The sequence below is a fragment of the Glycine max genome, chromosome 13, assembly GCF_000004515.6.
Source record: "Glycine max cultivar Williams 82 chromosome 13, Glycine_max_v4.0, whole genome shotgun sequence".
Taxonomy (NCBI): domain Eukaryota; kingdom Viridiplantae; phylum Streptophyta; class Magnoliopsida; order Fabales; family Fabaceae; genus Glycine; species Glycine max.
This window is the reverse complement of record NC_038249.2, coordinates 28,811,775-28,838,931: the sequence shown is the minus strand read 5'-3', so window position 1 is coordinate 28,838,931 and position 27,157 is coordinate 28,811,775. Positions and strand designations below refer to the sequence as shown.

At 30.6% G+C, this 27,157-nt stretch overlaps 3 protein-coding genes and 1 pseudogene across 7 annotated transcripts; 3 read left to right on the top strand and 1 right to left on the bottom strand.

Annotated features, from left to right (window-relative positions):
- Window positions 1–4,738: 4,738 nt before the first annotated feature.
- LOC100786183 (E3 ubiquitin-protein ligase AIRP2) lies at window positions 4,739–9,097 on the top strand. Of its 4 annotated transcripts, XM_041008197.1 has the most exons (7): window positions 4,760–5,088; window positions 6,075–6,225; window positions 6,304–6,370; window positions 6,464–6,698; window positions 6,788–6,826; window positions 7,139–7,172; window positions 8,496–9,097. In XM_041008197.1, the coding sequence occupies exons 1-7, from the start codon at window positions 5,009–5,011 to the stop codon at window positions 8,529–8,531; spliced, it is 642 nt and encodes a 213-aa protein (XP_040864131.1). In that variant the 5' UTR covers window positions 4,760–5,008; the 3' UTR covers window positions 8,532–9,097. The 4 variants fall into 4 exon arrangements, with proteins under 4 accessions (XP_003542757.1, XP_040864131.1, XP_006594320.1 ...); XM_006594257.4 differs by lacking the exon at window positions 6,788–6,826; XM_003542709.5 differs by lacking the exons at window positions 6,788–6,826; window positions 7,139–7,172 and having other exon boundaries at window positions 4,739–5,088.
- A 3,603-nt stretch (window positions 9,098–12,700) lies between these two features.
- LOC100784255 (general transcription and DNA repair factor IIH subunit TFB2) lies at window positions 12,701–19,911 on the top strand. 2 transcript variants are annotated; one of them, XR_417632.4, is made up of 15 exons: window positions 12,701–13,413; window positions 14,113–14,280; window positions 14,857–14,925; window positions 15,243–15,336; window positions 15,506–15,606; window positions 15,723–15,768; window positions 15,855–15,914; window positions 15,991–16,059; window positions 16,294–16,377; window positions 16,498–16,581; window positions 17,343–17,428; window positions 17,685–17,775; window positions 18,238–18,414; window positions 18,642–18,722; window positions 18,824–18,881. XR_417632.4 is itself a non-coding variant. In XM_003542706.4 (15 exons), exons 1-15 carry the CDS (start codon window positions 13,301–13,303, stop codon window positions 19,118–19,120), a joined length of 1,356 nt encoding a protein of 451 aa, XP_003542754.1. In that variant the 5' UTR covers window positions 12,701–13,300; the 3' UTR covers window positions 19,121–19,911. The 2 variants fall into 2 exon arrangements, 1 of the variants encoding a protein (XP_003542754.1); XM_003542706.4 differs by lacking the exon at window positions 18,238–18,414 and adding an exon at window positions 18,986–19,911 and having other exon boundaries at window positions 18,824–18,898.
- A 441-nt stretch (window positions 19,912–20,352) lies between these two features.
- Window positions 20,353–23,646, bottom strand: LOC100785317 (uncharacterized). Its single transcript, XM_003542708.5, has 5 exons — window positions 23,431–23,646; window positions 22,986–23,039; window positions 22,254–22,357; window positions 21,712–21,750; window positions 20,353–20,794 (listed from the first exon to the last, which is right to left on the bottom strand). The coding sequence occupies exons 1-5, from the start codon at window positions 23,504–23,506 to the stop codon at window positions 20,648–20,650; spliced, it is 420 nt and encodes a 139-aa protein (XP_003542756.1). The 5' UTR covers window positions 23,507–23,646; the 3' UTR covers window positions 20,353–20,647.
- A 484-nt stretch (window positions 23,647–24,130) lies between these two features.
- On the top strand, window positions 24,131–26,615 carry LOC100792899 (endonuclease MutS2-like; annotated as a pseudogene).
- Window positions 26,616–27,157: the final 542 nt, after the last annotated feature.

Here is a 27,157-nt window from a genome sequence, read left to right as displayed (position 1 = left end):
CAAATGCATTCAATAAAAAAATATCCCAATATAAAAATAGGTGTTGTCTTTATAAGAATTTTTTTAAAAAATGAATGTAGAAAATTATCGCTTTTCAGTTCATTCTAATACAAAACACATACATTGAGTCAATGAGAAAAATACAAACCTTGATCCAATTATAATTTGTAGAAGTTTAGGTAATATGAATTTTTTTATTCATGAGATTATGTATTTTGTAAAAAATTATAATAATTTTTCTTGTAAAAATATTATAAATTACTTTTTTGTCCCACTTATAAAAGAAAATGGATTTTGATCCCCTGCACATAATCACTGAGTGTGCATCAATTAATGAGTGGTTTTTTTCAGTTTAATGTGTGGTCTTGAATTCAAATGGTATGTAATTATGCTAAATATAATAGTCGAATGAAAACCTTTGTTACTCACATTAGTCTTAGGTTATGTTTAATTTTTTGTTTAGATAGATCCAAACTCAATTTGAAGAGTTAAGTCATTTTAATGATATGTTTGATTATTCTTAAAAGTACGTTGTCAATAAAAGTTTTGCCTGAAAACTTAATTTTGTAAAAACAAAAACTTAGATTATTTCTGTCAATTTTAATTCAAACATGAAGTAAAATTAATTATTTTTGACTAAGGATAACCTGCTATCTATACTTAAAAAAAAAATATTCGCATAAACTTGAGAAGCTTTCGGTTCAATAAGTCCCAAAAAGTGAATAGTATAAGTAGAAAATCAAACAACATAAGTAAAATTAAAAACAGATAAGTTGCATGTAAGTTAGGAAGTGTATACAAATCATCAAGTCATCAAGATTTTCAAAGTTTATTCAAGGCAACTCAAGATTTCACTTCTTATTATATTATATTTGATTTGATATTGCTACTACACATGATCATGAGAGTAGTAATAATATTACTAAAAATGGTTTTATTAGAATATATTTTTGCTTCTCATTTCAGATAATTGGCAATAAATTTTGTAATGACTTCTCAAAATCTGTTTACTTTAGTATGCCAAGGGAATTTTGAAATATATATGATACAAGTCAGGATCCTTTACATAAATTTCTATTGATTGAGCCTTAGGAGAATGACACACATTCTTATGTATTTCAATTTTTTTAAAAGGTAATTAGGATGTTTGATTCCTCGATTTCTATAAGTTTTGGTTTTTTATGTTGACTATAAAACTATTTTTTTATTCAATGCTTAATTAAACTTCAAGTTTCTTTATTTTTGGAGATAAAACCTATTTCCATAAATTTAATGTATCTTGTTAATTGAGTTACACTTATTAAATTTATTTGTTTATTTAATAATTCATTTAAAGGGAGGAATGAGATGAGAAAGACAAGTCATCTTATTTCTAGTAAAGTGAAAAATATACAAATAATATTCATAAAATTTATAAACTATTTTCTCTCTCTTCATTCTCCACTATAAGATGGTAGGTAAAAATAAAGACATTTTTATGGTACCCAAATAATTTTGAGGTTTTGATACCTTTTGATTTTTTAACCAATCAAATTACATATCATCTTTCTTTTTAACATTCTCTTTTATTTTTCATTTTCCTCTAAATTTGAAGGTAAAAAAAACTTCATTCTTTTTCCTTCTTTTCATTTCTCTTGAACCAAACATGGTACGGGTAAGTATATATATACTATATTCTGATAGATTAGAAAATAAAAATGAGGGCATTTAAATAAAATATTCACCTAAACAACCATATGGATTGTTTGTAGCTCCAGTTGTTGTCCTACATTATGTTGCTGTTATTCATTGACATTAATAGATGAATCATAAAACCGTTTCATGCAAAATCGCTCAAAAAGATGCTGATCAACCACCTGGGTATTATTATTAATCTATGTATTGTGAATATTCTTTCTTCTTTTTGAATGGTTATTAAAGTCTCCAGTTGGATGGTTTTCATGAAGTCCTACGTACCTACCACAGTGCAAGAGGATTAATTAAGTTTCTCCTATATCATCTTCAATATTCAAATTATTAGCTACCTACTGTTTAACCTAACACGCTTGGCTTTTTCCTTAGAAAGAAAAGTCAAATCAAATATAATTTTTAAGAATTTTAAAGAGAACAAAAGTATTTATTTTTTCAAAAAGTAAGTAAAATTTCAAAATAAACTAAATAAAAGAACCTCTATTTTTAACAAGAAAAAGTTTTGGAACCTCGATTTTCTAGTATTACTTAGAGGTGATGGAGTTATATATGGGTTCGTTAATGACTTTAGTTGACGTTTTTTCTTATTGAGGTGATGATTTACACAAGTTATTTATCCCAAGGTATGTTGTTTATATATAAAAATAAAAATAAAAGACAACTATATACGCCAATAATGTAATGAGCAAAATGTAATTAAAGGTATCACGTAAACTTTAAAAGTTGTATAATAATTAATGTATGATTAAGATAGTAGAAATTCAATTAATATATCACAATCAAATTACACACAGTAAAAATCAAATTTATATATTTTAATCAAGCAACAATTGATATTATTACGTTAGAGTAAAGAACATTACTGTATTCTATTTAAGTATATCTTTGGAGAAGTAATGAGAATCTTAAAAACAAAATTATTGAACCCCATACTTTGTTAGTACTATAGCTTTTAAACTTAACTTGCTTACAAGAGATCTTGTTCGGAGACAACGAATTCCATGTATAGTACTGTATTATGAATATCTATTTAGTTCATTATCGGATCCTACTTTACATCATAATCATATTCGTTTTAATATTTTGTATTGATTAGAATATAATTTTAATTCTTCTAATTTGATAAATTTGCGATTTTAATTTCCTTAAATTTGATTGAGATATTTAATTTTTTTGATTTTAAAAATAGACAATTTTCATCTATTCCTTAAATTGCTTCCACTACTGTGGATACGCAATTATAAACCTTGACCAACACTACTACAAAAGGTATATACAACATATGGTAAATAAGTGAATATTTTTTATTTAATTTATAGGTTATTTTTATCAAACTATATTAATTTTTAATACATTATTAATATTTTATAAAATTTGTATATTATAAATATTTTAGATATAATTTTTAAATTAATTATTATAAAAATTAATAATTAATAATTATATAATTAATCTATTTTTCAATTTTAGGTGAATTGAATTTCAGAAACTTATAAAAATACTCATAAATTATTTATTATCTATTAATAAGATTATCATATCTAAAAAGAGAATTGAATATATGTTTTTTAAAATATGATTTCGTTTTTTACCAATTAAATTAAACTTATATTGGTATAATTTATAGTTGAATTGGAGTATAAAAATGCATTTGCATTATCTTGACATTCCAATTAAATGCACAAAGCCCCAAAAGAAAAGGGAATTTTGCGTGAAAGAGCGTGGAGGCAAAGCTAGCTACCAAAATCATAAAAGGTAAAGTGGCAAACAATGAAAGAGAGAGAAAGAGCGTGCAATTTTGGATAAGGGCGTCATTCATTCATTCGTTCATCACATCACATCCTCCCACACTCTCATTCCTCCAACTTTATTCACTCCTTTCTTTCTCCCATTCACATTATTACACCCAATAAATATAATACTCCCTTTATTTCATAATGATTATTATGTAAAAAATTAATTTAAAATTATTATTATTTATTTATTTATATTTTTTATAGTTTTATAATATAAGTTAAAAATAAATTATTGATGATAATATTAATTTTATGAAATTGTAATTTTTTATTATTTATTTATTAATTTTTGTTAATATACGTAAAATTAACTTGAAATATAATTATAATGAGATGAAAGAACTAATGATTTTACCGAAAATCACACTTAAGTAATCATTAATGCGTTTATCATTAATTTTTTAAAAAACATTAATAACAATTAATTATAATAATAAATTATCTACATTTCTTTAAGAATCTAGTAATTATTCGATACTAAAAAACTTAATAATCAACTACTAGACTCTATTTTTTTCATACAATACTAAATAACACTACCGCAATATTTTATACTACTACATTGTTTTTTAGGTTTAATTACATTTTTTCTGGTTATTTTAAGATTTTTTTTTATGATTTTATCCGATATTTGGTTTATTTCAATTATTTGTTAAATAAAATTCAATATTTAACAAAAATATTAATTAACATGATAGTGTAATATTTTTAATCCAATCCAATAAAAGATAGATTGATATTTTTTATAAGGATTATTCTCAATAAATAGACAAAAATTATTTTTCTTTGAAGTGTAAAATTTATTAAAATAAATTTTAATTCTTTGGATAAAGTGTTCTACATAATACATACGCATAATTCTCTTTTTTTATATATAAATTTGTTTGTTATTTTTTATAAGATTTTTTTCCAATTCTATTTTGTATTAACTATTTTTTTATCAAAATATATTTAATTATTTTTTATTAATATTATGAATTAAGAAGATAAATAGATTTTTTCTTTTATAAAAATGAAAGAATAAGACAAATATATAATAATTAATTAGATAGAAAATAATTAAGTAAAATAGAAAGAGGATAAGTCCTAATAATTTTAAAAAATATTTTTTTAATAAATTTATTACTATTAATTAAATTAATTATTTTTTTCTTATTATATGAATTAATTAAGAAATTTTTTATTTAGACATGAAGTGAGTATATATTATTTTATATATTTATTATTTATTATTAATATTAATGGAAGGGAGAGGATGCTGGTGCGTACGCGTGTCCTGACAAGCTCACCGGCTTGGCTTTCAAGAACAGCATAGAAGCAACACGAAGCACTCTCTTTCTCTCTCCTTTCTCTTTCTCTTTCTCTTCTCTCTTCACTATGTGTGACTCTCTCTCTCACACAAACTAGAGCGAGAAATATTATAGTAGCTCTGCGTTTTTGGGGTATCATTATTCAACCACCCATTTTCTCTCTTCTTCTTCTTCCATTGAGAAAATTCTCTTTCATCGTGTGTGATCGGTGAGATGTACGTAGCTTCCATGCGCAAGTCTTTCAAGGACTCCTTGAAAGTCCTTGAAGCTGATATCCAGCACGCCAATACCCTGTGGGTTTTTGTTTTTTTGTTTTTGCTTTCATGATCCTTCCTCTGTTATATTTTTATTTTTTATTTATTTTTTGTGAATGTAAAGGGTGATGATCACTGTTGCAGAAGGTTGGTGGCCTGTCAATGACTCTTACTCTTCCTTTATTTTTTTTATGAAAAAAATCTTTTTTTTTCTCTTGGGGGTTAAGGGTTGGTGATTGCAAAGTGAGGTTCTTCTGGGTATTATGATTTTCTTCTGAGGTTTAGCCCCTGTTTTTTTTTTTTTTTTTTTTTGCATTTGTTTGCTTTTTCCTCTGAACTCTGGTCAGTGTTCTTCCTTGAATTTTTCCTTCATAAATAGGGTGCATTTAATTTACTGACAAAATCTCATGCTTAAATTGATTTTCAGTGTTGATTATTCTTATGTTTCACTGTGTCTGCCTCCCTGGTGTGGGGAAATTTTTGTGTGTGAAATTGTCAAAACGTTTAGGCGGTTGAATTCCCTGAAAAAAAATTGTTGCATGATATGATGATTTTGATGTCAAATTGTGGCTTCTTAATCTCTGAGTGTTATTGCGTTATGTCTATCATTTACCTGCTACCCTGACAGGCTTCATAGCATTCCATTGTTCTGTGACATTTAGTGTTTGATATGTGCTTGTAGTGAAATATCTTTAGAGAAGTAACAAGCTACTACATAATGGTGTCCTTTGTAAATATTGCAATGCAATGATAATTCTAAGGTTTTTTCTTAAGGAAAATGCTAACCAGTGCCCTTAGGGCATTGGTTAAGGAACTAAAATGAGAAATTTTTTTATTGGGATGTGTAAAATTACATTTTCCATAACTTATTTTTTACGTTTTATGATTTCTAAAAAGTATTTTTTACTTTTAGTTTATTAACCACCAATGTCCTAAAAATACTCGTTAGTAAGATCCTTTTTTTAATTATGTCAAATTATCATCAAATATCACAGTTGTTGATCATGTGTAATTGGGATGTGCAGGGCTTCAGATTTTCCAAGGGAGTATGATGGTGCATGCCTTCAGATGAGAATGTCATACAGTCCAGCTGCACACCTGTTTCTTTTCTTGGTGCAATGGACAGATTGTCATCTTGCTGGAGCCCTTGGACTGTTAAGAATCCTAATTTACAAGGTAAGTTGTTTTCATTTTTAGGTTTGGATATTGAAATGTGAGACTTAAAGAAGATGAAGAATTTGCCTCATGTTGTAGGTCTATGTGGATGGGACAACCACCATGTCTACACATGAAAGAAAAGCAAGTATTAGAGAATTCTATGGTATATCTGCTCTTGTTTTTTTAAACCAAGTTTGAGTAGTTTGCATTTTAGCTTTTGTTGGTTGCTGACGCGTTGAATTTATGCTTTGAGCAGCTGTCATATATCCCTCTTTATTGCAACTTGAAAAAGGTGTCACTGATACCGAGGATAAGAAGCAAAAGGTTGTGTGCATGGAGAGGTACCGTAGAAGAGATGATGAGGAGTATAGGCAGTCTTCTGACATAGACATTGAAAGAGAAGATGAATGTGGAATATGCATGGACATGAATAGTAAGATTGTGCTTCCCAACTGCAATCATGCCATGTGCTTGAAATGTTACAGAGAATGGTACTCCCCCTACCTCCTCAACTCTCCCTCTCTCCCCCTCTGTGCGTGTGTGTGTTTTACTTATATGACACTCCCTTTTCTTTTACAAGCAAGAAGATGTGTAATTGTTGGACTTGTTTCTACTACAGGTTTGATGCTTTGTTTTCCCTAACAATCAACTTTGTTTAATTTTTTTAAAAAGAATTATTTTTGCTGATTTAATGCATTATGGATACAGTCACTACTAGATATCAAAATGACTACAGTATTTCAGTAATAATAAACTGTATTCCATTCAGCCTTCTTAGGTCTCAGATTTTGGGTTTGTTCAGTTTGTTTGGGTCATAATTGTTTATAACCTTGTAAAGCAAAATGACTTTTGCTAATGGAGGCTGTAAATGGTGGAAATTATGAGTCTCACTACACATGAGCTGGTTTTAGAATCCTGTGCTTGATTGCAGGTGTGCTTGCAGCATCGGCACCATGCATATGAAGGTATGGGTTGTTGCTTGTTATTGCTGCTTGAATGCGAATATTCAATGTACTAAAACAAAACCAGTATAGGGGGGGTAAAAGAATTGATGAGAAGAAATCGATTAGAACTAATATGACTAGCACAAGTAATTGTTAGAAGGAAGTATCTTGAATGTCTCCTGAATGTCTCTTGGCTGATTAGCACTTGGAATCATTTTATATTCTGATCTTAGCATTTGAGTCTTGTTTGACAGGCTGGAGTTTGTAAGGCTTAAAAAGTTGATTGTATTTCTGGATTTGATGTGTTTTCATTCCTTGAATATTCAGGTTTTGAATGACATGGTCCAGTAACCCTCTATATTCAACCCTTTTATGAAGTCTGTTGTTCTTATGTTTGAGGAATGTGCAAGCATAAATGGTCAATGAAATTGATCTTTAATTAATGTAGTACTACTTTAGTAATGTAGTGACTTAGTTTGGGTACTTCTTTTGCTCAACTCATGCATTCTTAATTAATGAAATTCTGCTTATCAAAAAAAAAAAAAAAGGAGAAAGAGTAATGTAGTGACTAAAAGAGAATTTGTATTGCTGGTTTCCTACGGAACTATTATGGATTATTTGTAGTTTCATGTGTAAATTGAAAGTGAATGAGAATGGAAGTATAGGGCTATGAAGCCAGACTGTGGTCTTTTAGATTGAATTGTGGTTGAAGGGGTTGATCATTCACTGTCTCTAATTGGATGATTGTGTGACACATTAATTTTCTACTTGTGGATGAAAAAGGCATGTTTTTTTGGCTCCCCTTCTTCGACTATTCATTATTTCACTTCAATGATACATTTCTGACTGGGTAGAAGACTTGTTTCCAGGTTCTTGATGAACCAAAAACCTGTGCTCATGTGTCTAATGAGCTAATATGCCTATCAGCTACAGCTAATAGGCTGCCGGCTTACAGCGGTACTTACAAATGACCTAACCTTACAACAAAGAACCATCTGGAGGATTTGAAACAAAGACCTTTTGGTGGATGCTTTTCAATCCTACCAGTTTCTGTGTCTGATTGCTGGTTTGAATCAAGACAGTCATCTATATGTCATTGTTTTGGTGCACATTTAGTTCCCTCCCACAATCTTGCTTTTCTTATCTTTCTTTTTTAACGGGGCACAGGGGTGGTGATCCCTCATTATGAAAGGGAGTGTTGGCTATAGCACCACCCACCATGGTGCATTTTGATATCCTAGTATATGAAATTTTAAATTGCTCTCATACCTCCCACCCAGCATGTGCTCCAAGTATTTACTTTTGTTTAGTTGAAGGTTGAAGTGCATTTGATAATTTTTGCAGGCGAACGATATCACAATCATGCCCATTTTGCCGTGACAGTCTCAAGAGAGTAAACTCAGGCGATCTCTGGGTATTCACTGATAGAAGGGATGTGGTAGACATGGCAACAGTGACTAGGGAGAATCTCAGAAGGCTTTTCATGTACATAGATAAGTTGCCTCTGATTGTTCCTGACTCCCTTTTTGACACATACGACTCTCACATAAGGTAAGTGATTGCAACAGAACAGATTTTAATGTATGCTGTTGTCTTGGATGGATAGAGCTATATTCCTCTCCACTTCCAAGTTAGTCACATAAAAGCCCAAGCCCAAACCCAATCAGAGGCTAATTGAGTTCGAATTATATATAGAGTCGCAGTACTTGCTTCCCACTTTTGCTGCCAGAAGTATCCAGCCCTGTGTTAATTGTGGGTTGGTGGTGAAGTTGAGATGGTAAATTGTATCTATCTAGTTAGCTCTTTTGTATATCCCTGTACAGATCGAATTAATCACTTCTTATTAACAAGAGATTTGCACATTTGGTTCTTGTCATTTAAGTGTGAATCTCTTGAGGAAAAAAAAATCTTTTACTTTTCATCATCAATGAATGTATTTAACGGAATGTAATAGCCTCATAGGTGCTTTTTCTATGTAGTATCTATCTGTATTCGCTATATTTCCTCAAGGTCCTCTTAATAGTAACTACTATTATGTTTTATATTATTTAAGCACTATAGTCTATAATGCTGTTTCATTTTTTTTTATAATTCTTTTTTCTTGGTTTTTCATTTATCTTTCTTTATTACGGTAATCTTCACAATTGATAATAAGATGTTATTTTTAGTTGTATTAGGATGAAGCTCCCCACATCATTCTCATAGAATAACCTTAGAAGCTACGAGTGTCATAGTGTCAACTACAAAGTATTTTGACAGTTAAGCCTATCAGAGTGTGTTTGGTTTAGATGATGGAAATAAAGGTGTAAATATAAAAGAAATTTTTTAATTAAAGTAGGAGGTAAAAGGTTTGAATTCTAAAAATAAAGTACATATTTTCTCTCATCTTCAAAACCAAACACACCCTAAAAGAATGGGCCATTTATTTGCTTTCAATAAACATTATCTAGAAGAAAGAAACGCGTGGTTGCGGTAGGATAAATAACTTTTTTGATCGTGGTTACAACTTGTTCAGCACTAAAGCAATTGGTGACAATTAACGCATAATATTGTTGTGAACCACTCTATCTCTTCCATTCGTTTTTTTAACCAAACTCCAACCAATCGGGGGATCGATTTCTCTTGCAGGCAGAATATCCAAGTAATGAGCTCAATATGCACTACCTAAAGAAACATGATATATATGAAATAAATAATTCAACAAGTGATATTGAGAAACATTTAAGTTTCACACTTTAAGATGGCAGAGTTTATTATAGATCAATTAAAAGGGTCATCTATCATTTTATTCATGTGTCAAAATTGTGTCAAAATTATAGCATTGTTGGGTGTAAGAATGTATTGAAGAAAATTTAAGTTTTATATTGACTAAAAATAAAATATGTAAGTAGGGACACCATTTTCATCTCTTGAAATAGTTTTTTAGGATCTTAATCTCTTATTTTATCATAAAACTAATATATATATATATATATATATATATATATATATATATATATATATATATATATATATATATATATATATATTCTAGACCATAAGGATGCTAACATTTATCTTAGGCGACATTTTTCTATGAGAACCAATATCCAGACATTACGTTTTTTGGCATTTGACAAATGTGAATCAAGCTGATCAGTATAATATGTTTCTAGAGACTATTATTGGTCAGAACAACAACTTACTGCTACATGATCTACAAGTTAAATAGTTATTATAGTTATTTTAATATATGTTGGCTAAGGTTATGCTAGTTTCTGCACGTTAAATAGTTATTGTAGTTATTTTATTAATTTTAATATATGATGGCTAAGATTATTCTAGTTTAATAAGTAATCTTGAGTATGTGATTATGTTAAATATTCAAATGAAGAGTAGGGTTACTCATAATAATCCTATTAGTTTAAACAAAACTATTCCAATTAAAAATATTTGTAATCTCTAAGTCATCGTTTGATTTTACTAGCATTGTTTACTGCTGATCAATAACAATAATGTTATATAATTTTAATTATATTAAATGAGAGTGTTGAATTTATGATGTAATGAGATTAGTTAATTTAAATTTTTAATAATATCACAAATAAAATTAATATCTTTAAAATTATTTAAAATAATTAACAATTATATATATAATAAAAAGTACACTATTTCAATAAATTTAAATATTGATAATAAACGCATTTAAAAATTATTACATATTAACATTATATCAATAATAAATAAAATAAATAGATAAATTTAATAATTATATTGTATTATATATTCATATTTATTATTTTTAAATTCTTTTTGAATTTATACTTTTCGTAAAAAATAGATTTAAAAATAAAAAATATTTTTTATCATATTTTTTCTCTCCCTCCCTTCATATTAATTATATGAGTGAGAAATTATATAAGTGTGAAATTAGTCACACTATTGTTATGAATAAAACTAAACTCATATCTTTAATGATTTTAGAGTTAGGTTAATTATTTTATATTTTTTCTTATTTAAATGTTAATAAATATGTAAACATATAGTTTCTAAGTGAAATTTTGATAACTTACTTTAATAAATTATAATATTTAATATATATATATATATATATATATATATATATATATATATATATATATATATTAAATAGACTATTTTATGTTTTCCCATGCATAAATTATACTAGGCATGACAACGGGACCTACACTCATGGACACCCCGTCCAACCCCGTCCCAATTTGACATGAAAAGATCAAGTTGATTGGATTTGAATTTGAGTTTTCCCTGCATCTTAAATTTGGGGGTAGGGGGCGGTTTTGGTATTGTTGATACCCCGCTCCTATTAAATTACAAAAGTATCCTTTATAAGAAGAACGAAATCATAATTTCACTTTTCACTCTCATTTTGATTCTGAGTACCCATCTACCTTTTCTCTCACATCACTCACTCACGACATGAAACCTTCACTTCACTCATTCCTTCTCACGGTCACAAACCATTGTCTGCCACTCGCTGACCACCACCACACACGACACACCGCATTGGTACCGTCGTCTCGCTTCCCATCACGATGCCGCTCACCCTGGTTCTTGCATGCCACCACTAGCCCACCACACAACTATCAACTCTGAATCTTAGTTTAGGCTTATTTGAGATGATGTTTTTTTATTGATCTTCCAATTCCATGATGTCCTCTGCTTTTGTATAGGTGATCATGCAAGTGATATGATGGGAAGTGCCTTTACTACCCACTTAGAGGAATGAATACTACATCCAATGATTGAAGAATTAGGAGTGTAGCTAATTTTATTTTGGAGGAATGAACACTACATCTAATGTTGGAATTTTATTCTATTTACATACATTTGAGACTTGTTTGAATCTTGTGTGGGATGTTTGAAACTTATTTGGAATGTTTGAAACTTAGGTTAATTGTTTGTTATTGATAATTATATGTTTTATGTTGTGATTGGTATTCACAATTATCACTTTAATTTATGTCATTGTTGTTCAAAATTGTATTTATGCTATGATTGTTGTTTATAATTAAAAAAATTAACAAATATTTCCATGAATTTTCAGGGATGAGGGCAAATATTTGCCCTTTTTATATCATGATTATTGTTTATAATTAAATTTTTAAGTGTATTTCAGGGGTGAGGTAAGGGAAATCGACCCGTCAAGCGTGGATAAATTTATGGTCCCATTGATTTTTGAGAGCAGAGGCCGGATAAGAAAAAATACCCTCAACCGCTCCCATGGTCATGCTTAAATTATATGTAAAAAATAAAAAGAAGATATTTGTAAGTATTTTTTTTAGAGAAGATATTTATAAGTATAAGAACTTGATAAAACAAATTTCATATTAAATTGTATTCTTTATTTTTTCAACAAGTTTTAATGTTTAAAAACCAATTTGATATTAAATTATAGTCTAATATTTGGTGATAAAAAATATGATTTTATGATGAATTTGATATTAAAATGTAAAGTTTAAAAATTAATTTATCATTAAGTTATGCTTAAGATATAATTATTGTATTTCTTATGCATTCAAAGAAAAAATATAATTTTCATTCTTTCAACTAATTTACATATTAAGAATTAAAATGACGATTATTCATAGCAACTAATAAAAAGTTTCTACATCTACAAAACCAAATGAATAAATTAAGTCACTGGAGCATTTTGAATAGAAAAATATAATTAAAAAAAATCTCATCAAAGATCATCAATAAAAATTAATTATCATGGATATTTCAGAAACGTACCAAAAAAAAAAATTACTAAAAATTATGTTGATCTCCTCCATGGTGTTCGTCCTCTAATCCTCTGGAACCAGAGCCTGCCAAACGCCTATGACCGCTTCTCTAACTCCCTTAAAGTAGTGACTCATCTCTTCTCTTCTCATCTCATCTCTTGTCTTCACCACCCCTCCCCAACTTCACGTGATCCTTTCAAGTCCAAAACGGTGCGTATTATCACCGCCGCGAGAGACCCTTTTCGTACTACAATCACGGAAACGTTCGAGGTTCATGACGGGGTTTCATAAAATCACACGCTTTTTCTTTTAATTCGGTTGTTTAAGCTCTTCCTAAAGACCCCTTTAATCAGAATCCGAATTAAAGATAAAGAAAAAGGTGGTGGTGGTGGTGTCGGAATCACAATGCCAGAGGTTAGAATCATTGCCAAGAATTTCATGGACATGGTGGCTTCCATGCCCGCCATGAAGCTCGATAAGCTCTATGAAAACGGATTCATCTGTGAAGCTATTCTCAGGTCATTGTCCAAGTTCGACTATTTATGTTTGTTCAAGTTTCCTTGTGTTTGCAAACTTATTCAATTTGCCTCAGTATAACATATTCTTACCCATTCACCCTCCCCTTCATATGGTGTTAAGTTTTAATAGTTTTTGGCCTTTTTGGAAGAGGAGTGCTAGCAATAAATTCTCTAACACACTTTTTATGTTGGTTAAATTATAATTTATTAGAAACTACAAAAATCATGAATGTGACTCATTAAATAAGAAGTGAGACCCATAAATTTCTGTGATTTCTTATAAATTTCAGCCTATGATAGATTATGTGTTCAAAAGGGCATGTTACTAGCAATTCTGTTTTTTTGGAATTCAAAAGATTCTCAACTTGATAACTTGATGGTGCCATTATAGTGGAATTACTATTATTGATTATCTTTTCACCTAAGTTCAGAGTTAAGTAACCCAAAGGGTTGGTGCAATGGTATAAGGCTCCATTGCGTTTACATGAGTGAGAAGGATCCTTTTAGCGGGAGAACCCGTGTCCGATTCCCATCACGTGTAAAATTCCCATGGCCAGCGGCAGCCATACACAGTGGGTGGGGGATTAGTCTTGACCTAGGACCAAAAAAAAGTTCAGAGATAAGTGGGGTAGAGAAATGGTATTTAGTTTTTGAGTATTTACTTAGTAGTTTTAACAGACATATATCTTAAAATATTAGGTCTCTTCTGCCTCTTGCGAAGAAATACGTCATACAGATGCTGCATATTGATGTGTCAGTGGCAGCTAAATTGTTGGAGGAATGGGTGCTTCCGGGTGGAGTTTCAAAGCACAGAGTGGCCATTGATAGGTTGGTTCAATTGAGAGTTTTCCTTGAAGCTGTTGACAGGTACACATTTATTCTCTAATTAAACATTTTGTATTTTTTATATGTTTCTGTGAAAATGAAAAGTAGACAATTGTGCTTCAGAATGGTTCAAGTTGATCAAATGACAATTGGATAAATTCAAGCCCTTAGTATGGAGAGTGCACACCTTTTTTACATCTTGTAATTTGTTTAATTGTCTTTGTGATAAAATCTTTTTATTTGTGACATGTTGTAGTTCGATGGAAAATATTTGTTTATCTAATTTGCATGCTCCATGGCATGCATGCTATTTGTTTGCTTTCTCCTTTGTTTCTTTCAGAACACATTTGTGTAAAGTTATCAATCGCTTCCTAACAAAAGGCATTTAATACTTAATACTGATCACTTAGTTCTATTCACTTCATTTTATTTTTCATTTTCCAAGTAAGAGAAACTGCTATCAATATGTAGTTCATTTCTCTGGATTGTATATATTCTTCTTCTCTTTATGTGTCTTTGCATCTAGCTAAGTTTCCATAGTTCTAGAACATCACTTTTACCACTTTGGAGCCTCGCCTTATCCCATTTACTTCAGTAAGTTTTTCCTCTTTCTGGCAGGAAGAATGAAAAGACTTACAAAGTTAATCCAACATTTCAGAGAAGTCTCCAAAAACTTTTAGTACAAGGGTGAGTAGTACATCATTTTTCTTCCTTTTCTGTTCATGGACCATGGTAATTGTTAGCTCGTCCTGTTCTCTCACTGCTATGCTGAGGAAGTGATGTACAAAATTGTTGAGTCCCGTGATAAAACTATTCTAATTTATGTATGATGGGTTAATTAGCCTATATAGGCAGAGGATGGTCTCTCCATGAAATTAAATGACCAGAGTCACTCTTCCATTCTGAATTTTTCAAGAAGAGCAATTATTGTTATGAAATTATTAAAATGTTGACTGTAATATTTGCTTTAGCTGGTAATATTTCCTTGTGATTAAATATGGCAGTGGAACTTTGCCAAGGGAATCAATGCCTTCTAATATTACTGTGAGGCTCCCAACCTTAGAGAATCTTGAGGCTTATGCTCTAGAACAATGGGAGGTACAATGTTTGATCTTCTCATTTCATTTTTTTTAAAACTATAAATCTATTTATTTTATTTCTTAATATTATTTTACCTAAGTTACTTTAGTTATTTGATGTACAGCACCTTGATTAAATTTTGACTAAAATGAAGCCTTTTATGTGACTTTCTTTTGCAATGAACCAGTGTTTCTTATTGCAACTTATAAGCCCAAGTCAGGTTGAAAAGCCCTTGAATATTAGCTCTTCCCTGATGAAGGTTTTCCAGCGGCGTATCCTGAGTTACAGGTTTTGGTTCCTTGGCAGTAGTACTTCTCATTTGTAGCAGTTGCTTATATGCGTGTGTGGGTAATTGGGTATTGAAAATCTCACACTTGATATAATTTTCTCATGTGCCAATACAGAGACAAAGAAGCTCCAAAATTAACTGAAAGTGGTTTCCAGTTTTTGGTATGTGTCAAAGTATTTATAAGCCAATTGTATTTAATGTATAATGCATTTTCCTAAATATAAAGATTGTTCCTTGTGAATTACAGCTGATGGATACAAATGCACAGCTTTGGTACATCATCAGAGAATATATATCTAATTCTGAGGTAGCTCTAACTTTTTTTTTAAATAATATTTTTTCCATTTGTTTTCTAGTGCTCTTCATCATCCAATTTGATGCAGGATAGAGGTGTTGATGCAGCTGACCTTATCTCATTCATGCTGGAACTTAGTTTTCATGACATTGGGGAGGTAAGACATTCTAGTTAACTTGCACAAGTGTTGCATAAAAACTTTGATGAGAATTTTGTTGCATAAAAACTAATATTGTGGTATTCTACATTAACTTGCATAAGTGTTTGACTGATCAGACCTTTGCTTTCTAGTGACTTTTTCTCTATAGCTATGATTACTGAATCTGTTTCTTCCTTTTCATGTAATTGGAATTCTTTGTGACTTTGACACTTAATTTTTTTAATGCATCAGGCATATAGTGTTGACACATTGACTAGTTTTCAGAGGACCATAATTAATGACCTAGCAGACCTTGGTTTGGTAAAAATTCAGCAGGTTATTATACTTCCATGCTTATTTTTTCAGACATTACAAGGTTCATGATGACTTTAATTGTATATTTATTCATAAGTATTTGTCTTCTGTTTTTTTCTTCTTTTTGTGACAACTTTATAGGGCAGGAAAGGAAGTTGGTTTATACCTACAAAATTGGCAACCAATCTTTCAATGAGCTTGGCTGATTCATCATCTAGAAAACAGGTTTCTTATTGGTTTCAGAATGTATTTATCTTGATAGAAAATTTAGACCATGGCCTTGTTTCACGACGAGGTTTCTTTTAGGAAAACTCCTTCACAGTAGTGAAGGCTCTATGAAATCAATGTTTTTGTTTGTTTGTTTCAGCTGCATTTTTTCCGTTGTGCCTTGTTCACATAGGATGGCTTATTCTTCTCGTCCTATTTCCTTCTTTCCTTCTAATTAAATTTACTCTTTAATAAAAAAAGGTAAACTTTGAAAACTGATTTAGATGTTCCTTTAAAATGTATCTGTTTATGCATGTGTGTCTGTATTTGTATATGGTTTAGATGACCTTTTGAATTATACTCCATAGTTTTTTAGTACTACTATTAATGTGATTTATTTCAATAAGTATGGCCAAGTTGTTTTGCTTGTTCATAGGTGCAGATATTACTGTTGTTGGTTAGGTGTTTTAGCAGCTTCATCTCAATCATTCCAAGTTTGCATACACTTGTGTTCTTTAGAGTTTCCAAGTTTTACTGGATTACACAATACACATGAGATATGTTTATTCTTGTTCAAGAATCTTTTGTTGACTGATCTTCACTTACTACCTCAGATTGATGATCGTTTAACATGCCAATTAACCTTTGGTTGGCTTTAATGAATGAATTATCTTCTGTTATTGTAACAATAAATATGCCTATTTTGAAAAATAAAATAAAAATTCCTGTACAAATTTGTGAATATTAATGAAAAATGTCACTCTATTTAATATTTTCAGGGATTTGTGGTTGTGGAAACAAATTTTAGAGTTTATGCTTACTCAACTTCTAAATTACATTGTGAGATATTGCGGCTATTCTCAAGGTATGCCACCAAATACTTTGCAACTTTTGTCAAAGAAAGCCTCTAGTCTTTCCTCATTTTTTTCCTGCCATTTGTGTTTTGGAACTACTTAATACTTATAGATATCAGAAGTTGTTCTTCCTGGACAATATTTTTGGAATATCCTTAATCTTTCTGACACTATTTTTAAATGAATCCACTAATTAGCTATTAAATTTTGAGCTACCTATTTCAACAAAATATTATTGCTTAGTATCAGTACGTGTGGTGTACACAGGGTAGAGTATCAACTTCCAAATCTTATTGTTGGGGCTATTACAAAAGAAAGCTTGTATAGTGCTTTTGAAAATGGCATTACAGCAGAGCAGGTAAGTATTAGAAAATAAAAATTTTAGTGTGCAATATCTGCTTTTATAATATGATACTTGGTTTTTGCAGATAGATGGTAATGATTTATTTCTTGCTATGCTTTTGCTAGGAATAAGGGGCCTAGTACTAAACTGAATTCTAGAAGGAATAGGAAGCTAGGAGTTAGGGAGCTAGGAGTTAATTATTATAAATAGTGGTGCAGTAGATATTGCAGAGGTATTTTTTGGGGAAACTCATTGTAGAGGAGAGTGCTGAGACACTATTTTCAGTAATCAATAGATAATAGCTGGTTCCTTTTTCTCTCTCTGCGTCTCTGTGTACTGTTGTGTGAATTCTTCTATTTGTGGATACCAGTTGTATCAGCTTTGTCTATTTGCCCCCTGAATGTTGTTTTTACCATTTGAGTTTTGTAAAATAATCCTTTACATAAGTAGCTCTGACACAGGAATATGTTATGCTAGTCCATTTTAGATATCATACGTGGGAGCAGCCTCAACCTCAATCCTTTCTACCCACAGACCTTTCATTTGAATGACCTACATTGATGAATAGATGCATTTCCTTACTGCTATTCACCTCCTCACCCTGACAAGCTTGTACTCACTAAAGCTTTTGGCATTTTTTTACTATCTTTGTAGGTTAGTGTGTTTTTTTTTTTACAGTTATAACACATTCCAATGCACGTTCACTCCATTTCATCTCTCTATTATCATTAAATCCAACTTCCCTTTGAGCCTTACCAATATTAAAACAAATACACCTTTAGTCTTTAAATATAGGCTTATACTAACATGTTTGAGTTGATTTTTAAAAGTTTACTATGAACAATATCTTACACAGACAACCACATGTGTTGATGTTGCAGATAATCACTTTCCTTCAGCAAAATGCTCATCCTCGTGTTGCGGAGAGGATACCATCTGTGCCTGAAAATGTCACAGAACAGGTTTTTGATCTTAATATTGTGTGGTTGCATGCATGCATGCACGCTTGCTTATGTACTGTATATTTTCATTTTCTGATTATGTAGCATTGTAATGGTGACAGATTAGGCTGTGGGAAGCAGATCTAAACAGAGTTGAGATGACAGATGCATACTATTACGATGAGTTCCCTTCCAGAGTAAGGAACTCTGCATCATTAATTTGAGTCCATGTCTTGAGAATATGCCCTTGTGTGTGTCTTATTATTTGTATCATTTGTGGGCAGGATGTGTTTGAAGGAGCCTGTGACTGTGCTAGAGAATGGAATGGTTTGTTGTGGGAAGATTCAAAGAAGATGCACATGGTGGTTAAGACTGAGGTACATCAGTATGTACGAGATTATTTGCGCCGTCAAAAGTAGTAGCAAAGGCAACATCATCTTATGCATCCTGGTCATCCTGGTCCTGTCAACATGCAAAGGGAAACCTGGGAAAAAATGCTTTTATTTTGAGCTTCTTTACAAGGAAACAGCAATGGAGAAAGCGATTTGGTCATATAATTGGCACACATCTCATACTTTTTGTTTCACATTTTTCCCCTCCCTTTTAGAATTTTTAAAAAAATGTATTTTCCTTCAAGGTAAGTTTTGACATTCTTCCTTTTTTTTTTTGGTTTTGGGAGGGGATCCTTTTATTACTTGAATGCTGTGAAACTTTTTTTTATTTAGAATTAAAAATTAAAATTTATAACTTTGTATAGTCAAAATATTGTAAGCATAAAATTTCAAATGATTTGATTAATTAAATTAAATTTTTTATATCCATATAATAAAATAAACTATATATGTCCAAATACCTTTTTTTTTGTAAAGTTAATGTTTTCTATACAATAATAATATATTGAAGATGAACGGATATTATATTTTATAATTATTTTAATTCAACATAATATATTTTAAAGCAAATTACACTTGTACCTTTCGAATTTTTTATTTGAATTACATTTAACGTTACTATTTTTGTCATTCTTACATTAACCCTCTTTAATGTTTGAAAACATTTCATTAATACCATCTTATGTGTAACACTAATTTTTTGTAGTGTTTGAAAATATTACATTAATATCTCCTATAAGGGATGTTGTGCTGTAACAAAAAAAAAAAGGATGTTGTAAACATTAAATAAGAAGTAAGAAGTATTGTGTGTGATTCAATACTGAGTATTATTCAAATTGCAATTGTCAATAATTCATAACAAAGCAACAATGAAGAATGTCATCAAATTGGGGAATTATAATCTAATACTAAGGGCCAGTTCGTTGGTGTTAAAAGAGAAACAAAAAAAATAAAATAAATAAACACTGAAAAAAAATTAGACCTTCAATTTTATGCTTTATTTTAATTCAAACTTTCGCCCTAATTCACTTTAATTTCATTTCTTTCCATTCTATCAAACAAATCCTTTAAGATTGAAAATGTAAGTCTGATGTCAAAAGTCAAAAGTCTTCCACAAACAACAGTTATTTAGTCGAGAGGCACCAAATCCATTTGATCAGGCGGTGGATACGGGAGTGGTGATCTAACTGCTGACATTCACCATGATTTGATCGAGATTTATAAGTAATAACGGTAAATAAAAAAATCACAAATTTAAATTCCTAGAACATCAACTTTCCTCAGTAAAATCATGTAAGTCCTGTACTCTTAGTATCCAACTATCAGTGCTCCCAGCTTAAAGGCAACACGATGCCTCCAAAATCTCAAGGCAAAAAAAGGCACAACCACCACTCATGGTGTTGCCCCCAAAATGTAAGTAACCCATGCTGATAACAATTACCAAGTTACAAGGTAAAAAAGAAAATGAAACAAAAAAAAATTCCTGAGCATATAGCCAACAAAGTATCAAGTATACATTTTGGAATTTTGTCAAATATGTATGTTTGTCTTTCACTATGCAGAAGTATCAGGTATATCACTTGGCGGGTCAATGGGGCATACAGGTTGTGGCTTTGGCTTTGGTTGTGGCTTCGGCTTGGTCTCCGGCTTCAGTTGCCTGTTAGGACTGACTTTATCAGCTTCCTCTGGTTTAACCTCAAACTGCAATATGCGAAATATGTAATTGGGTTATTACAAGTGAATTTTTGAATATATTTGTCAGACTTATGTAGATTCTTGATGATATTCAATTCAGAGAGAAGGAAAGTTGTACATCTGCAACATGATTCACTAAAATAAATTGGTCATTCAATAGTGACAGCTTAGTATATGGGAAACCACATCGAAGCAACAGAGAAATATTGATGATATATGTATGATTTAAATAGATGCAATAAATTTATAAGATCACCTGTATCCTAATATTTCCAATGCAAATTAATCGATATAGCAAAGAGAGAGAATTAGTTTTCTTTATGATGAATCACATTCAATTTTCAATTACTGTAAGATGTGGAATGTATAAAATACCATGAACAAAGAAACAAATCAAACTTTATACTAATCATTCCAACTAGGCTTTAGTTGAAACATGAAAACTGAAAGAATTCATTTTGGTGCAGAAATGTTATCATGAAGTTGGACAGTCAGTGCAAGTCTGCAACCAAGATACTGTGCCCAAATCACATGATGCAATCCATAATTTAAAACCTTGGATGGTATTACAAATCAATTTGGGGATACATTTTCCTATTTAATTTTTCAAATTATAAACAAGAGAATTAATTGAAGGTTATCAAACTGATTTGAGACTGAATTTCCTGATAAGCAGTTTCCATAAACAATAGTTAAAAAATCACAATAATTATGAGGTTTCTTTTATTTCCTTTTTCAAACAGATATGCTAGAAAAACCTGCTGACATGAAGCAAGCATAGCAAATTCAAAAAGCATCACTCCCTCCTTGTTAAAAAGATTCTAAAATCCTTTTTTTTTTTGTGTGTGTGTGTGTAGGGAGGGGGGAAGCTGGAATGCATATGACAAGTTAACCAAAATTTATGTTCTTGAAATCAAACTGACCTTGTAACCGCAGCCAGATACACATGCATGAAAACATTCCTGTACAGGAAAACAATTAATCGTTACTAATTTCTAGAGATAGCAGCCATACCATAATTAATCTTAAGCTATTAAAAACCACATGCATGTCGCAATTGACCAGAAAGAAGCCATTCCTTTCCATTATTCTCTAGATATCAGGGCTGAAAACGGATTACTGATGCTGCCAAGAAAATTAGTTGACTAATCCTATTAAAACAATTTAAGCACCATACACAATCAACTTGTAGTTCACTCATTGGCAAGCAAAAACCAAAGGCAACAGTTCAATACTTGGTTCCAATAGTTCTTATCAAACCTAAAACTTTTCACTCAAATACTTTTCCTCTGACAATAACATAACAGTCAACATGTAGAAACCTTTCCTTTAAGATTGCAGAACCAAACATAAAAAATATTATAAGAGAGAAACCATTATTTGTTAGAAAACATCATAAGCTAAGTTGCAATCACGATTCACGAATATGGAACGTAAAAGGAACATGGGCAAGGATAGAAGATACCTCTGAATAACTGGCAGCTCCAGGGGAACGATCAATATAAGCACTCCACTGCTGGTCCTTTAGTACGGGATCCTTGTAGCATATTTGATTGCAGTCCTCCAAACCTGGTTAACCAATACTCTTATCATTTGTTAATCAAAATCAAGTCTGTCACTAAGCAAGCCCAATTTATACAATCACACTTTTTCCATTCTTTTTCTCAGAATACGCCAGAAACAAAACTGAGATAAACCAAGTTGCTAGCAATTCTCTTCTTAAAATATGAGATAAACCAACTACTTCTGCCATCTACAAAGCCAATGTTTGACCTCATATATCCAGTCTTTGTTGCTTCAATAGCAAAAACTAACATAATCTTATGACTTGAATTGTTAAAAATAAAATAAAAACCATTTCGCTCAATTTCATTATTGCTGAAGTGACTTACCGTTTAACAATTAAAAAAGTGAAGCCTTACTCCAAATACTTTCCCCAATTGTCAAAGATAAATTTTTTCTCTCAAGAAATTATTGTTTTCAACTAATCAAGAAAAAACAACTTTTGCAAATTTCTGAAATAGTTTATTAAGGACACAAAGGGGGGAAAAAAAGTGAGCAACTATAATGCTAGTATTGATGCAGAAATACAAGAAAATGAAATTCATAAAGCCTAGATTTTGATTGAACAATTTTTTCTTATCTACATTCCATTCATAAGAAAAATTATTAAAAAGAAAATGCAAAGTAATCTCACATTCTTCCCATGTCTCTCCATCTGAGTCGCAACCCTTTTTGCAGAATACTCGCCCTAAAATAAAACAAGTAGGATATGTGAGTGCATAAAGGAACGCAAAGATCGAATTTTTAGCGCATACCCAACACCAATTAACATCAAAATAACCTAACATCGACATCATAAACCATAAAAATTGCTACAAGAGTCTTCAACGAGCCCGGAATATTGCTTCATTGAGTTAACTATTCATTATAATATATCACAATAATTTGAATTATTCAAGATATAATCTACCCAAACATTGAAAATAGACCAGAAACAACGTCATGACCTCATGGGTAATGAAAAGGATAACACAATTCCAGAGCATGAATATGGCAAATTGAACATTCATGATTTTTTTATAAAAAAAAAAGAAAGAAAGAAAGAATGAAGAAATGTTGAAGAGGTTTGGTTACATTACATGGGATTTTGGTTAGGGCAGCGTATTTATTGGTGCATTGGTTTCCACATGGAGAAGCCCACTGTTGCGGTATCATCCTTGTGTTTGTGTTGTTCCTGAAAGAGAAAGAGAAAGAGAAAGAGGAGAACGAGACAGAAAAAAAAGCCTTGTTGTAATTCGAAAAGGGTAGTTTGGTCACTTCCCGGGTTATCCAACGAGGTTTCCTGTCCTAGGACATTACCGAGTTTTATGGGACATTACCGAGTTTTATGGGACATTTCATTTGGATTAAGTGATTAACAATAATCCACGGGTGATAGACATGAACAGTTTTATCCAAAAAGTAATAGACATGAACATGATGCAATGAATTTTAATTTCAAATTTTCAATAACTGAATAAACAATTAATATATAAATAATCCCTAAAGTAATAGAATCATATTAAATAGTATATAAATATTGAAAAATCTTTCAAATTGATCCTTAAAGTCAAAGGTTGATAAAAATATATCAACTGAGACTAAACTAATAGATACTAGAAAAAAAAACAAATTAACAGTTAATGTTGACTTTTAAATATATATATATATATAATTTATTTTTTATATAATTTTGCCTAAAATAAGAATTTGAAAATTATATGTAAAATAATATTGGAATGGAATAAACTTTGACGAAAGAAGAAAAAGGAAAGACTTTGGGAATGGATGATGGATTAGATGGAGTACAAATGTCTTGTGGTATTTCAAGATTTGAGAATGAGATCAGACACGTTTAACATTTAGTTTTACATTTAAATAGATAGATGAATTTCATTTTACATTTAGTTTTATTAATTATTAAAGCACTAAAATTATTTTTAAAAAAAAATAAAAATTAGGACAGTTGCCGGTTTCTCGCGGAACTACAGTCAAACCCGTTTAATTGAGGGATTAAATGGGTCGGACTTAAAAACCCAGTATTTAAGGGCTAAAAAATCATACAGGTATTGGTACGTGTAGCAGCACAATTGCTTGTACACCCAAGTAAAATTTCACTTTTGCTCATTGGTAAAGTTGATACGGATTAGCGAATCTACAAGTTCATTACGAGTAAGCCAATTTAAAATTAACCATCCATTCATGAATTGAACCTGTAACTTATACGTTATTAATATGATTTTTAATCAATTAAATTAATAAATAAATTATGTTATAAAATAATTAATATTGTTATATATAATAATAAAATTCTTAATATATATATTTAATGTATATATAAATTTAGATAATAAATTTTATGACAATTAATTTTAATCTAATAATTAATTTGTTTATATATATAAATTTTTATGAAACTTATAATTTTTATTTATAATTTATATATACAAATAAATTAATTATTAAATCAAAATTAATTATCATAAAATTTATTATTTAAATTTACAAATGTATTAAATATATATTAAAATTTTTATTATAATATATAGTATAAATTTTTTATAACATAATTCACTTATTAACTTAATTAATTGGAAAGGCTGGGTTGTATTTGCCTGTCAAGAAAAATCCAAAACTTCTTTGATTTGACCGTATCCTTGCAGATATTGGAGATTACCAGGTAACATTTGAACTTTTTATGGACAATAAAAGACTTCTTGTTAACATCATGTAATTGTTTCATTTGGTTTCTGATTCCTTTTCTCTCTCCAAATTGAAGTCCCTTGAACAAAATCTCTCAACTTTTAGCAGGCACATATCACGTATTTGTAAGATTTTGGAAGTGGCCTCAACACAATCACTTGTTCTCATTGATGAAATTGTTGGTGGAACTGATCCTTCAGAAGGTGTTGCAATATTTGAAGGATCGTGCTAACTTGGCTGTTGTAACCACTCATTATGCTGATCTAAGTAGTATGAAGGAAACGGATACCCGTTTTGACAATGCAACAATGGAATTTTCACTTGAAACGTTACAACCAACTTATAGAATCCTCTGGGGATGTACTGGTGATTCAAATGCATTAAGCATAGCAGGATCTATTGGCTTTGATAGAAATATAATTGATCGTGCACAAAAATGGGTAGAGAAGTTTCAATCAGAACAACAGCAAGAGCGGAGAGGAATGCTCTATCGGTCATTACAGGAGGAAAGAAATCGGTTAAAGGCTCAGGTTGAAAAGGCTGCATCCATTCATGCAGAAATTATGAGCGTTCACAATGAGGTACAATCTAGAATCTAGATGTTTTGCTGGGAAGAGAATCTTTATTTCTTGATTATAGTTTGTTTTCCTTGGTCAATGTAGTATTACGATCAATACAATAGTGTTCATTTCCAAGTTCATATGAATTTTGCATCCTTAATAAGTAAATCGTTGGTAAATTGACTGGAAAATCAAAGAGGTGATGGGGATTTATACAAGTTTGTGGATTGACACAATATTTAGTACCTTGGGAATAGCCAACAAATGGCTTTCTGGTTGGGAATTGCCAACAAATGTTAATTTCAATATCTTTGAGGGAGTTACCTCTAGAATATGGCTTTCTGGTTGACTATATGCACAATTATAATATAAAATAAGTACATAGAATTTTCTTTCCAAAATGATCATGTTTCCTTTATTGCTGGAAATTTTTTGTTCAGCAAAAGAATACTTGAGCATTTGCCAGCAGACTTTAATTGAATATCATCATATTTGGAGTTGCTTATTTCTTTCCTCTTTTCCCTCTTTCTTTGGCTTTTTTTATTCTTCTAATATTGCAAAGATCCAAGGGGAGGCAGAAGACCTTGATCAACGTGAGATGGAACTTATGGCAAAGGAAACACAACAGGTTCAACACGAGCTAGAGCATGCAAAATCTCAGATGGAAACTGTGATACAGAAATTTGAGAAGCGACTCAGAATTTCTGGTATCAACTCAATTCTCTTATTAGAGAATCTGAATCTGCAATTGCCTCCATTGTAAAAGCTCATACTCCTGCTGATAGTTTTCCATCAATGAAGCTGATCGTGCTTCGTATACTCCACAAATTGGAGAGCAAGTCCATGTGAAGGGATTGGGGGGGTAAATTAGCTACCGTTGTAGAATCGCGCCTGGCGACGATGGAACAATCATGGTACAGTATGGTAAAGTACTAGTGAAAGTCCGTGTAAAGAAAAGTAACATCATTGCTATTCCATCTAGTAGAAAGAATGCTGTAACTAGTTCTTCTTCCACACATTAGGAGAGGCAGGTACGTATAAAGATGTTTAGATCTTTACTTCCATGTAAATGTTCAACTGATATAATTATAATTAAACTTCAGGAAGAAAACGAAGTGGTATACTTTTCCATTCAGAAAGTGATTGAGCATGCATTAATTAAAAGAGACAATTTTGAACATGGAAAAACCTAGTTTAGCATTGAATTCAAAACCTATTGTTGATCATGTTTATAACTAGATCATCCTATAAAAATTATTCTTATTCTTCTTTCCATAACAGGCTTTTGAACCTGATCTGATTTTTTAAAAAGTTCACATGTTTTCATCACTTAGATATTTTGCACATTCTGCTGAATTATAAGCAATTTCAGATCCAGACATTATTATTAATGACCTTTTTTTACAGGCATAGACCGTCTCATTATTTATTTATCTGTAATTACTACTTTGTCTGTAAATATAAAATCTCATTATATTATTTATTTATCTGTAATTACTACTTTGTCTGTAAATGTAAAATCTCATTATATATAATGAATTATGGTATGTTGGAAAATAGTAAT